General features: G+C 35.4%; 1 protein-coding gene across 3 annotated transcripts in view; it reads right to left on the reverse strand.

Annotated features, from left to right (window-relative positions):
• AFG2A (AFG2 AAA ATPase homolog A) overlaps positions 1 to 14953 on the reverse strand; it is a 334449-nt gene that overhangs the window by 211537 nt on the left and 107959 nt on the right. For all 3 annotated transcript variants that reach the window (XM_082639000.1, XM_082638999.1, XM_082639001.1), the window contains exon 14: positions 10358 to 10484. In XM_082639000.1, coding sequence (XP_082495126.1) covers positions 10358 to 10484 — 127 coding nt within the window. The remainder of the gene's footprint in view (positions 1 to 10357; positions 10485 to 14953) is intronic.

Consider the following 14953-nt stretch of genomic DNA (forward strand, 5'->3'; position numbering starts at 1 on the left):
ATACCTTCTTCTATCCTTATAATTTCAGTCTGTGTGTGTCTTTAGATCTGAAGTGAGTCTCCTGTAGGCAGCATAGGGGTGGCATCATTTTTTTTAAATTCAGCCACCGTATGTGTTTTGATTGGAGCGTTTAGCCCATTTACATTTAAAGTGATTGTATGTACTTACTGACATTTTAATTGTTTTCTAGTTGTTTTTGTAGTTCTTCTCTGTATCTGTCTTCTCTTGGTCTCTTGCCTTGTGGTGTGATAATGTTTGATTTCCTTTCTCTTTATTTTTTATGTATCTACTGTAGGGTTCTGATTTGTGGTTACCATGAGGTTCATTTATAACAGCCTATTTATACAGCTGTTTGTTTGAAACTGATAGCCACGTAAGTCAAATTCATCCTAAAAGCACTACATTTTAACTCTCCACACCATGTTTTATGTTTCTGATGTCATATTTGCAGCTTTTAATTTTGTGTATCTGATAACTACTCACTAAAGTTATAGTTGAATTTACTACTTTTTTCTTTTAACCTTCACACTAGCTTTTTAAGTGGCTGACACACTGCATTTGGCATATACTTGCCTTTACCAGTGAGATTTTTTTCTTTCATATATTTTCTTATTTCTGGTTATGAGCTTTTGTTTTCTGCTTAAAGAAGACCCTTTAGCATTTCTTGTAAGGCCATTTTAGTGGTGATTAACTCCTTGAGTTTCTGCTTGTCTGCAAAGCTCTTTATTTCTCCTTCACTTGTAAATGGTAACTTTGCTGGGTACAGTATTCTTGGGTTCTAAGTTTTTTCCTCTCAACACTTTTAATATATCACACCACTCCCTTCTGGCCTGCAAAGTGCCTGCTGAAAAATCAGCTGACGGTCTTATGACTATATATTGACTCTTGAACATCATGGGGGTTAATCTGTGTATAACTTATACTCAGCCCTCAGTATGCATGGTTCCTCCACATCCATGGATTCGACCAAGGACAGACCATGTAATTCTGTTGTATTTACTATTAGAAAATATCTGCATGTAAGTGGACACTTGCAGCTCAAACCTGCATTGTTCGAAGGTCAACTGTAGTTGTTTTTCTCTTGCTGCCTTTAAAATGTTCATTATCATTAACTTTTGCTATTTTAGTTACGATGTATCTTGGTATAGATCTCTTTGGATTCATGTTGTTTGGCACTCTGTGCTTCCTGGACCTGAACATCTATTTCCTTTCCCAGGTTAGGAAACTCTTCATCTTTAGATGGATGATGGCCTGGATTTCCACAGCATCAGGAGACTTTAGAGCAGCAAACAACTAAATTATTTTTGATACCCAAATAACAGTTAAAAGCCCGAACTCTAGGAGTTTATATTATTCTTTGTAAGACTATTGCTTGTTAGAAGAGTACAGTGTTCAATTCATGGTATTTCATGCATTTGTGCTGACTATTAAGGAAGAAATGATCATGTCTTCTTACCCTATAATGCAAATGTTAGTATGCTTGATGTTGTTCCAGAGGTCTCTCAAAGTATCCTCATTTTTAAAAATTCTTTTTCCTTTTTACTGTTCTGATTGGGTGATTTCCACTATTCTGTATTTCAGATAACTGATCTGTTCTTCTGTATTATCTAATCTGTTGTTGATTCCCTCTAGTGTATTTTTCATTTCAATTAGTGTATTCTTCAGCTCTGGTTGGTTCTTTCTTATATTTTCTAACTCTTTGTTGAAGTTTTCACTGTGTTCCTCCATTCTTGTCCCAAGTTACTGAGCATCTTTATGACCATTACTTTTAACTTTTTATCAGGTAAATGACTTACCTCCCTTTCATTAGCTCCCCTCCCCAACCCTGCCCAGGGTTGTATCATTTTCTTTCTTTTAGAATATATTCCTGTCTCATTTTGCTTTGACTTTCTGTTTGTTTCTACGAATTAGATGAAATAGCTACCTCTCCTGGTCTTGAAGCTATCACCTTGTGTAGAAGCATCCCCTATGTAGATTGAATGTGCTGTGCATCTTTGGCAGGCCAGCTGGAGCTGGAGTGGGTGCAGGCTAGGGGAATTCTGGGGTATATCACGTTGGGGCAGTCCACAGTGTGATTGACCTGGCTAATAAACTAACACAGTCCTGGAATGCATTAGCTGAAGCACAGTATTCAGATTAAATGCCTAAGTGTCTCAGTCAGCTCTGTACTGATCACACTAAAAATTAATCATAGTATATACATTTGTGGATACCACACTTTCAGAGAGAAAGAACAAATGGACAACATTTCGGGGGGGGGGAAGGGTAAGAACGCTGAAGATGGAATAAGGGTATCATATGAAATAAAACAAGATGCCAAACCAGGAGGAGGAAAGATTTGTTCATGAGATGGAATGTAAAGATAAGACACACAATACAGTTTTCAAAAATAAAGAACCACATAGAAGAGGTATTAAAAACTGTTCTTTATAGCATTTTGGAGTAGAATCAGGCTGGTGTGTAGAAGCTTTAGGCAGAAAAACAGGTGCTTGTTCAGTAGAATAAAGAGCTTTCTAATAGTCTGAGACAAAGATGAAGTGGTCTATTTCATGAGTTAACAGGTTCCCCATCAGTATAGGCAAGTAAGCAAAGGATGGAGAAATGAGGGGTAGAAATTTTATAACAGGGTCAATGCATCAGAAGGATAATTAGACCATCACACCTTCCAAGTTCTCTCCAATCTTGAAAAAATTAATTTCTTTTAGAACTTGTGTATCAAGGACAATATGTATTTTATTATGTTATTACTCTTTCTCTAAAAGAAGATTAAACATACTCCTACTTGCATGGTGACATAACCAAATATTATTTACTATCAAATGTATAAACATAGACTCTTTTTTTTTTTTTTTTTTTTTTATAAATTTATTTTATTTATTAATGGCTGTGTTGGGTCTTCTTTTCTGTGTCAGGGCTTTTCTCTAGTTGCGGCTAGCGGGGGCCATTCCTCATCGCGGTGCGCAGGCCTTTCACTGTTGCGGCCTCTCGTTGTGGAGCACAGGCTCCAGACGCGCAGGCTCAGCAGTTGTGGCTCACGGGCCTAGTTGCTCCGCGGCATGTGGGATCTTCCCAAACCAGGGCTCGAACCCGTGTCCCCTGCATTGGCAGGCAGATTCTCAACCACTGCGCCACCAGGGAAGCCCTAAACATAGACTCTTAACTTCTCAAAATTTAAATATCTAGCCTGAAAATCTCAATGATAAAAAAACACTACAGAGAGCATTCAACTCACAATTATAGAAAGCAAAAAAACCAATGCAACTATAAGACTGAGGTGTCATGAATAAATATTTGTTATTTTTTCATATAATAAAAAACTTCATTTCTATATTTATGGATTTTGGTAAGTCATTCAGTTGGAAAAATAATTATTTAGTCCAAGAAAATGTATTTTAAAAGATTAAGTATTAAAAAATATTCAAGAAGAGATTGAAGGTATTTTAAAGAAAAAGAAGTTAATACAGCCTCCCTACTACTATTGGTTTACTTTAAGCTCAGCATGATATTATTGACATATATAATTTATCTTCAGAAAATTTATGCAATACATATATTTAAACAATTTTTAGAAAAATTTTGTGGTTCATGTGTGAACAACAGACATTAGAGACTTTAGGAAACTGCTAAAAGCTTACAAGGATAGATCAATGGTCAGTAAACTTTTTCTGCAAAGGTCCAAATGGTAAATAATTTAGGCTTTATAGGCCATAGGTCTCTACTGTAACTACTCTACTACAGTAGTACAAATGCACTCACAGACAATACATCAAAAATTAGTGTAACTATATACCAATAAATCTTTATTTATGAGGCCCGAAATTTTAATTTCAATCATTTCCACATGTCACTAAATCATCTTTTTTTCCCCAACCACTTAAGTATGTAAAAAACATTCTTAGCTCATGGGATGTATAAAAAACAGTTGATGGGTCAGACTTGGCTCACAGGCCATAGTTTGCTGACCCCTGGGACAGACAGTCTTTATCTTAACTTCTAAATGAAATATGACCCACATATGCATATAACCTCTGACCAAATTCCAACACCCCATTCCCGAAGCTGAAACCCTTACAGCTGCTACCATAATAGATATAGTGAAAACACTTGGAGTTTTAAAAAGCAAAAAAGAAACACACAAACACTCAGCAACAATAATAAAACTACTTCTAACAGTCCTGTAAAATGATGGTAAAGCTGATATTGGAAGATGACCTTGGAAGCAGTAGCCCAAGTCTGACCACACTGTGGCTCACCTTCTAACACCCTAAGACTCTCCACATCATTTTGATAAATATAAAAGATCAATAAGCATCCCTTCCTTAAATACTTACAGGAAAGTAAAGAATTATGATTCATTTAAACTTTTAATGTTTCTTAGATCAAGCAGCTTGTTTTTTAGTGCTGACTTAGCTGAGAACAGCAATAATAGATGAATGGGACCTTTAATTTATAACTAGGAAGGGTGGGGAGGAAAACCATTCAGAAACATATTTTTAACCTGTCTGAAGGTATTTTTGGAACACAATTCATTTAAAATTGGAAGCTACATATATTTAGCTTCTCATTTGCTGACATTTCTAAACACGCTAATTTTTTCCATGTTACAAACCAATCAAAACCAACTTTTATAGTATTTAAGAAATAAAAATATTGTCATATTTAACCCATCAACCCATCTTCCAGAAAAACTGGAAGGAAAATTAATGCCAGTTTATAACTTCCATGAGTTAAACATGCTAAGTTAGAAAATAATTCTAAACACTGAATTACTCAAGACCTCTACAAAACTTACAAAAAATCAAGCAATCTGTTCCATGGATGGCTCAGAGCAGAATTTTTAAATTTTTACAAATTTATTATTATAAGAAAACCAGGTTTCAGGCTAGAGATAATAATTACAATAGTAATCATTATTGAGAGCCTATTATATACCAAGCATCAGTACTAAAAGTAACCAAAGGGACTAAATTTAAAAATATTCATAAAATTAAAAAAATTTTGAAGCTTGTTTAACACTAGGATAAGAAGACATGATCATTTCTTCCTTAATATTCAACACAAATGCATGAAATACCGTGGATTGAACACTATACTCTTCTAAAAGAGGCCATGTAAGCAAAAGCCTAACAAAAAATAATATAAACTCCTAGAGTTCAGGCTTTTAACTATTATTTGGGCATCAAAAATAATTTAGTTGTTTGCTGCTCTAAAGTCTCCTGATGCTGTGGAAATCCAGGCCATCATCAACCTAAGGACAATGTAACTACTTGACATCACAATCTCATTAATCTTCATCTGTCCTTCATATCCTGTCATTCTTATGCAAAATGGACTCTTAAGAATGCAACTTCTCTTCACTTATCTATAAGCTGAAGGAGGAGGGTAGCGGGGTAAAAGGTCTATGGAGACTTCAGGATACCACTGGAGACCCCAAGCAATCACTTTACTCAGCCTAGTGTGCTACATTACAGCTATTGTGTTTGACATGTACATATGACATAGCAGGAAGTAGGATACAGTGAATCTTGAGTTATGTGTCTCACTTCCCTTGCTGAAGCCCCAGGAAGCTCCAGCTTTAGTTTCCCCAGACTATATGAAACTGAAATATTGTCCAAAAAAGACACGAAAAATGTGCAACATATGGGTCATATAATGATATCAATTTCACTCCTCTACATAGGTGCAAAATTAACACTTTCAAGCTAATTCAAGCCAAGAATTCTCTCCCTTCCAATATACTAACTTAAGGTCATCATGACATAGAAGTTGTGCGTTAATAGGCAAAAGGACTGTAAAGTAAGCTAGCTAATTTACAAGGCCAAACACCTGAATTAAATGTAGCCAAAGTTAGACTAAATGCATTATTTCTTTCACACTAGAACAGTCCTTTTTCTTTCCAGTTTTAAGCCAAAAACAAAATCTCTACCTTTCAGTATCAGCACAGGAAATTTACTTTAATTCTCCTGTTGCCTATTCTCTTCCTACTACTGTTTCCTCCAGACAAGACAGGTAGTGAAAACTATGTCTATTCATTTCATAAAAGGAAGTTGTTTTGTTTTTTTTTAAATCATCTCTTAAGACTGCTTTGTTTCTAATGGCACATTCAGGGCACAGTTTGAACACCATGTTCTAATCACACATGTGCTGAAACTTTTTTTTATAGTGCTATTAAACAATACACAAATAATGCTGTATAATAGTTCAGAGAAAAAATCTAGAAAATATACTTCTGATATAGTTTATACCATCTGAGTAATAAAAGAAGTACAGTTAACAAAAAATTCACACTACACATGAATATGGAATTCTACCTGAAATAGAAAATGATTAAAATATTTTTTACAAAAATCACTGATTATTTAAAGTAGTATTTTTTGTACAATTACAGAACATATGCAGAATTTAGACCACGGTTCAATGTACTAAATTCAAAGTTGTACTTGAAAGCAGAGCATATAATTTGATGATCTTGAAGGCACTGCTTTACCACTTAAAAATACTTTTTCCATTTACCAATTTTATGTTTTACTGCCAGTCATAATTATATTATTTCATCTATTAAAAATTAAACATTATAGGGGCTTCCCTGGTGGTGCAGTGGTTGAGAGTCCGCCTGCCGATGCAGGGGACACGGGTTCGTGCCCCGATCCCGGAAGATCCCACATGCCGCGGAGCGGCTGGGCCCGCGAGCCATGGCCGCGGAGCCTGTGTGTCCGGAGCCTGTGCTCCGCAACAGGAGAGGCCACAGCAGTGAGAGGCCCGCGTACAGCAAAAAAAAAAAATTAAACATTATAAATTTTGAAAAATTTGAATAAATTAAAAAGGCCTTTAGATCCCCTGAACCAGAAAATTGAGTCTTTGTATCTAATTACAAACACTTTCAATATCTTAATTTAAATGTGCTCATCCAAGATTAGCTGGTTAAAAAAAGTTGGATTCCTAATTTTTAAAACTAATCAATGTATGTACATGTATGTATATATATGAACATGTGTGTATATATATGATGCATGCATATACACAAACATACAAGCATACATATAAATGCACATATATATATGTGTGTGTTTGTATATGTTTGCACTTCTCTCTGAAGCCTCCTGAAGCAAAGGTTAATCAGTCAAAAGATGTTACCAGTGTGTAATAATATTGGTACTTAAGCACTTATTTTGGACAATTAGGTGGTTTGAGAACCAAGGTATTAAAGGTAACATTTTATAAAGGATCAAAAATATGACTAGAATTTTGGCAAGATATTTACCAAACTTTAATTTCTCAAACTGTGATATTGGAGACTGTCACTTATGAGTTGACATAATAAAACACAGCATCTGCCTTCTAAGGCAAATATTATTAGCAAGCAAGAAACATATTAAAAACAATGCAAAAAGAAATGTAAAAAAGAACCACTTCCATCCCTTCAATCTCCCACCTTTGAAGACAAGTTCTGCCCATAATCCAGTCAATCATTTTCTCCAAGAGAGCCAAGATATCCACAGACTAAAGTATCCCAAAAGGAATGGAAGTCATCTACCATTATCTTTGGGGTTTTGACCTATTCTAAGATGAGGCTGAAAAAAGGTCCAAAACCTTAGAGTGGCCCAAGATAACTTATTATCTCTAGGTTTATATTAAAAATTTCTTGGGGTCTTTTGTATCAGGTAGAGGTAAAACCTAGGATAAATTTCACCTTACTGCAAAATACAACAGTTGGGGTTCAATCTAGGTCTTACAGAGGGAAAAGTAAGCAAAAGAGGTAAGTCAACAATTCTACTGTATTAAATAATAGGCTTACTACATGTTATACATATAAAGAACATGAGGGGCTTCCCTGGTGGCGCAGTGGTTGAGAATCTGCCTGCTAATGCAGGGGACACGGGTTCGAGCCTTGGTATGGGAAGATCCCACATGCCACGGAGCAACTAGGCCCGTGAGCCACAACTACTGAGCCTGCGCATCTGGAGCCTGTGCTCTGCAACAAGAGGCCGCCATAGTGAGAGGCGCCTGCACACCGCGATGAAGAGTGGCCCCCGCTTGCCACAACTAGAGAAAGCCCTCGCACAGAAACGAAGACGCAACACAGCAAAAATAAATAAATTAAATTAATAAACTCCTACCCCCAACATCTTCTAAAAAAAAAAAAAGAACATGAAAAATGTATCCTTTAAATAAAGGAGTTTAAATTCATTTATCCTTTTCTATTTTAAGAGAGATTATATGTATAACTTGAAGAAAGATATATCCGGACAAGGCAAGGCAGAGAAATGCTCCATCTGTGAAAAGATAGAATCCACAGAAAAGGACATTTCAAAGGAGCAGGTCTGTAGCCAATCAAATGACTGGCAAAGATAAGTTGGTCTCTATGAAAGTTGGAAGTTGTTCTTAGTGCCCAGAAGAGAACTCACATAGGGGTTGGGGAAGAAGCTGAAGAGCACTGTGGTAGAAAGAATTTTGCTCAGCCACAAGATTCTGGTCCTTTGCTAGACACACACCTTCTCCCAGTTATTCCATCAAATGTTGGACTAGATGCTATTGGGAAGGGCTTTTGCAAATGTAATGAAGATCCTGAACCAGCTGACTTGAAAGTAGAGAGATTTTTCTTGGTGGGCTTAACTTGATCAGGTGAGACTTCAAAAGAGACTAGGCTTTTCCGAGCAATAGAAATTTAAAGCATAAGATGGATAAAATATGATGGAGATTCTCCATTGCTGTCTTTGAAGATGGAAGGGACCACGTATGTGGGTCTCTAGGAGCTGAGAGTGGCCCCCAGCTGACATCTAGTAAGGAAATTCAGTCCTTAGGTCTACAGTCACAAGAGTGAATTCTGCCACAATCACGTGAGCTTAGAAGAGGAATACCAGCTCCTGATGAGAATGGTCGGCCAACACCTTGTTGAGTCCCTGAGCAGACAACTCCATCATGCCACGCCCAGATTTTGACCTACGTACAGAAACACTAATAAACGAGCATTGTGTGAAGCTGCTAAATTCGAGGTAATCTGTTACACAGCAAGACAAAATTAATACAAGCACTAAACAAGCTAAATCATACAGCTTGATTTAGAAGAAACCAAGAGGTTTACTATAAGCCCAAAGTCCTACTTCAAGAAATGTGTCTAACATCAAAGATATACAATATTAAGAAACCAAAGAAGGCCACTATTAGATTAGACGTTGTAGAGAAAAAAACCTAAGAAATTTTAGAGCTCATTAGCCATGGGGTAACCAGGAGACAAATGCAATAAAAATACAATGTATATTTACCTGGATAAAGATGATTCTTGGATTCATTGAAACCAAAAGGTGGGATTAGGTAATCTTTAAGGTCTCTTTCAGCACTTTCTGTAATTCTTGTCAAGACACAATTCTATCTTTTTTATAGACATCAGAGATATCTGGGCACCGACCCAGATCCTACAAATGCTCATAACTTACCTAGCTTCTTGTAAGACACTGCAGCAGAAAGGGCACAATTTAACTTATTAAGGTTCAAAACTTCCTTACCTGCATTTGACCAAGGGACTTTATCACACAGCGAAATACCTTCCCACATAAAACCTCTTTTCATATCTTCAAAAAGATGATTTCTTTCAAAATCCCACTGTTAAAACTGCAAGTTTGTATATATGTGCACAGGGAGGGAGGAGCTCATAAGGTCATGGACGTGAGGCAATAACAGCAACAAAAAAAGGAGAAACTGGTTCACGCCCTGGGAGTAAATTTTTACTCTCAGTTTAGATCATTAAGTATAAATTAGGCACTTAAAAGTTAAGTGAATTCATTTATTAAAATATGACTTGGGGAAAAATAGTGGTAGCAATAGCTTGAAAGTGTTAATTTTGCACCTATGTAGATTAATTTAAGCCTAAGTAACTTCTTAAGAGAAATAAAATCCATTGTCATTTTTATTCTAATTACTCTGAAAGCAACTGATAGGCCAGGACTCCTAGAAAGTTGTTGAAAATAACTTGAGTCTAACTAGTAGTAAATAGCCGGAAGCTTACCTTAAAATGAATGAAAATGTTAAAAAGTTCTCAAAATAAATCAGATGAAACACAAAAAGAATTTCAGAACTTAAATACTCTAGGGAAATATACTAAGAATTTAATGCAACAATGGGGGAGGGAAAACTCAAGGGGTTACAAAATAGTTTCATTAATACCAAACATAAGTAATAAAAACATAAACAAAATCTTTTCTCAGTTCTCTTCATTTCCTTTAATCTTTCAGTATCCTCTAAATGACAAACTGATTAGAAAGTAATTTGACAGAAAAAAAGCCCCAAAACCAAAAATCCCCAACATAATCAAACGATCCAGTTCTTGATTTTAAAATGCCCAGACTGCCTTCTTTCTTACCTTGTCTATCTTATCTGGACGGTTAGTAGCTGCCAGGATTGTCACATCCTTTAGCTGTTCAATGCCATCCATTTCTGTCAAGAGCTGAGCCAAAACACGATCAGCTACATTCCCGGCACCTGATGAACTGATTTTTAAAAATACAGTTTTAAAAATCTGTTTATCTATCCCCAAATACTCTACTATTTTTAAAAGATCGTAAATTCTATAACAAGAAACATTGTCTTTTTCAAAACATAAAATGCATGCTTCAGAATTCATTACTTGTTGAATTAGATCCAAGAACTAACTATATTAAATCATTTCTTTTCCTCCATCAACAACCATGATTATTTCCTCTCCAATAATGAAATGCTAAGAGTGTCAAATATAAAAGATCTGGGAAGTAAGATATAAGATTATTTTTAAAAGTTCATCAAATATGTAATTATTTAACTTAATCAATATCTACATTTTATATGGCAAATAAACGGACAGGAATTGGGAATAAGAAAATGAATAAGATACAGACTCATTCTCACATGAACCTTAGAGCCTATGCGAGACAGAAAACTCTTTACAAACCTATAGCAAACGGGATATTTCTGACCTATCTTGATATTTTAAAATATTAACAATATTTTAAAAACACATCAGCAGGTAGGGCATCATCACAATACCCATATCTGGAGAAATAGGGGAAAAAAAACATTTTATTTTGTTCCTTTTGTTCATGCACCAGGTCAATTACAAAGCTACTCCTGAACAAACTACACCTTAATTTAATCTCATTTCCTTGATCACAAAAAATTACTGAATATTGATTTTTAAGAAGTTAACTCAACAGGTCTTAATAGTGAACAAAACCCTGATATTACACAATCAAGGCCCCACAATAATAATTCTCATTAGCACTAGCTGGGATTTACTAAGCTCTGTTCAGAATTGGGAAATATATAATAAACATCTAGGTGGACAATTACAGAGTGAAACAGCATTGTAAGTATATTAAACATATAAATTCAATCAGATGCAGTTGAGAGTGGGAGGGGGGAGAAGAGGGAAAGAGGATAGAAGAGACACACCCCATACCTTTGTCTTAGCACCCATGACAGCAAGTACACCTTAGTATAATCATCACATAATATATTTAATAATAAGGTAATCAGGATCTCTAAATAAAAGAATTTAGATCTCAGTGTGCATTACAACTTCAAAAACTTGACAAAAGGAGAGTAGCCTCTAAGTCACACTAATCAGACATACATGATGTTGTTACACAAATCATACTGTCAATTAAATTAAATGGTTACTCCTTCCAAGTTGTTACATAAATTACACTGTCAATTTATTAAATGGTCCTTCCCATTGTCAAAAAGTTTGGGACCAAGCAAGGAGCATCTGGGAAGCCACTGAGATTTGTCTTGGTTAACATTAATTCCTGCAAGTAACCAACTGGCTGGTGCGTGGATTTGCTGATCTGGGTCTACTTAAGATTTAACATTTTGAATAAATAGATTATATATCTTTCCAAAAATGCTTCAAAATATAACTTTTCCAAATGTTAGATAGGAACATTGCTAGCAAAAGCTCTATGGGCTCCTTCATGATGACTGCAAGCATATAAGTATTTAAGGATGCCAACAGATTACATCCAAGGCCTTTAATTGTATCTACTTTGCTAATTAGTTGTGATCCTACACTACAAGGGGCAAAGGAAGGTCACAGGAACAGGTCTTGGGAGAGTCAAGGTGGGCTGTCCAGAGGTGATGGCTTCTAACCTACAACCTGAAAAATGAGTGGGGGCCAGACCAGCAAAGAAAAAGATAGGGAAGAGAGAGAATACAGAACACTGAAAATGGAAAACAGTTCAGAGTAGCACAGCATAGCAGTAACATAAAAATGTAAAATATTAGCAGAGAAAGATAAACCAAGGCTGGATGTCAAAGGCTTTGTTATCCAAATTACCAAATTACTAAGTTTAGATTTTGTCCTAAAGTTGATGGGAAGTTTCAGGTAGAGACATGACAAGATCAGATTTATGTTTTTGAGGACTACAGCAGCTACAGTATAGGAAACAGATCACAAAAGGGCAGTTTTGGTATGTTTTCCAGTCCAGTATATAAGAATCTTAGAAGGCTCTACTTCCTCCTAATAACAAGTAAAAAGCTCTATAAACTGAAAAATTAACAATTCTTTTTAGATCCCTCAGAAATGTGAGATCACAGGTACCTTAATCTGTTCAGGTTGCTATAACAAAACACCACAGACTAGGTGGTTTATAAACAACAGAAGTTCATTTCTCACAGTCTGGAGGCAGGTAAGATGAAGAGGCCAGCATGGTCAGATGAGGACTCTTTTCCCCTGGCTGGTAACTGACACCTCCTCACTGTGTCCTCACTTACCACTATATTTCTGAAGGCCTATTTGCCACAGTTCCTGTTACCCAGTAAATCATGTCTATCAAGAAAAACTATAAGGCATACTAAAAGGCAAACAAACGCAGTTGGAAGAAAGTGAGAAAGCATCAGAACCAGAGAACCAGCAGGAACACTGGAATTATCACACCAGTAATTTTTTAAAACTATGACTAATATGCTAAGGGCTCTAGTGGACAAAGTAGACAACACACAAGAAAGGGGCAACATAAGCAGAGAAATGGAAATTCTAAGGCTCAAAAAGAATTCTAAGGTTGTTAAAACACTATAACAGAAATAAAGAATGCCTTTATTGGGCTCATTAGCAGATTAGACATGGCTGAGGAAAGAATCTCTCCACTTAAGTATGAGTCAATAGAAACATCCAAAACGGAAAAGGAAAGAGAAAAAAAGACTGAAGAAAACAGTGAAAAAGAAAAACAAAAAGAAAAAAGAAACAGAAAAGAAATCCAAGAACTGTGGACAACAAAAAAATATGTAATTTATGGGTACCTGAAACACCAAAAGGAGAAGACAGGTAGAATAGAAAAACTATCTGAAGCCATAATGACTGAGAATTTCCCCAAATTAATGTCTGACACCAAGATCCAAGAAGCCCAGAGAACATCAAGTAGGAAAAATGCCAAAAAGCTACATCTAGGCATATCATATTCAAACAATAGAAAATCAAAGATAAAGAAAAAATCTTTAAAGTAGCTAGAGGACAAAAACACTTCACTACAGAGGCACAAAGATAAGAATTACATTGAATGACTCCTCAGAAAATATGTCAGCAAGGAGAGTAGAATGAATCCCCATAGGAATGTTATACTACCTAGCACTGGAGAGAGTTACACATACACCAAAAAAAAAAAAAAAAAAAATTAACCTAACAGCGTTACTAGATAATGATAAAGTTCTAATTTTTGTGACCTACCTAAAGGAATTTGTGTAACATAACTAAATAGCTTCAAGTGAATGGCACACTTCCATCAAAAGAAAAAATCCTGGGTCCGTGCCACATCTAAATCTTATGTCTGCTATTGCTTGCTTTGCCTTCTCCTAATAGGAACTATATTCAAATAATGTCAGAACCCATCCTTAACTATGTTATGTACACTCTCCCTTCTTCCTCCAGTGAATTAGTAAGACTGCTAGATGTCTTACTGGTAAGTATGAATGTATTAGCCGAACTTCCTGAGAAGTAAAAAAAAATAGCTACTAGGTTTTGTTTCAGATCAGGCAAACATCGTTGTGGTACAGTGAGAGAAGAATGAGAGGAAAAATGAGGGGAGTAATTTTATTAGAAAGTGCAACAATTCATTCAATTCAATTCAACTCATTTATTCAATAAACATTCACTGCCTAGCAGGCCAGACATGGCTTTAGGAAATGGGAATGAAAACACTAAGATGGCAGTCCCTACTTCCTCAAGGACCTTAGAGTCTAGCAGGGAGAAAGAAAACTCCACATTCATTTGCTTTTCCAAAATAAGTAACACAGAATATTTCCTGAAAGACTGATTCAAGAACTCTGGATAACATTTGCTTTCAGTTTAAATCAAGAACTTGGACAGAATAAACATAACTAAATAGAACTAGATTAAGATAACTGATTTACCCCATCAGTAATGAAGAAGTGGCTCTAACTTATAATCATGAATGCTCATACTATATAGAACATTTAGAATCTTTTATAGAAAGGAGAGCAATCTTATAGTTATCAAAGTTAGGTTTAGCCAGGGCTAGTACTGAATCTGAGCACCATTCAATACAAACTTTCCTACATGGTAACATTTGAAAGAAAAATTAAACAATGATGTTAAGAGGCTAAAAAATGAGTAAGTTTAACAAATAACATAGATTTATTATTATTAAAATCCACATATTGGTTTTAACTCTTCAAACTTTATAAAAAAATTTGAATACATTTAAAGGCATTTCAAATTTACAAAAATTTTCATCATATAATTTGAACATATTTCAGTATCTTATAACCTTGGATTAATGTTTTGAACATAAATCATTGTAGAAAATAACAGATTTAAAGATGAAAGGATGTCACATACAAGCTTCATTACAAGCACTTTTTACATGAGAGCTTATCAGGGGAAACAAAAACAAAAACTATACAACAGTCTTTCAGTTTGAATTTAAGTCATAGGTAAGAAAAAGAAAATTAAGGGGCTTTTTAAATGCCA

This window comes from Mesoplodon mirus, assembly GCF_964341445.2.
Source record: "Mesoplodon mirus genome assembly, chromosome: 2".
Taxonomy (NCBI): domain Eukaryota; kingdom Metazoa; phylum Chordata; class Mammalia; order Artiodactyla; family Ziphiidae; genus Mesoplodon; species Mesoplodon mirus.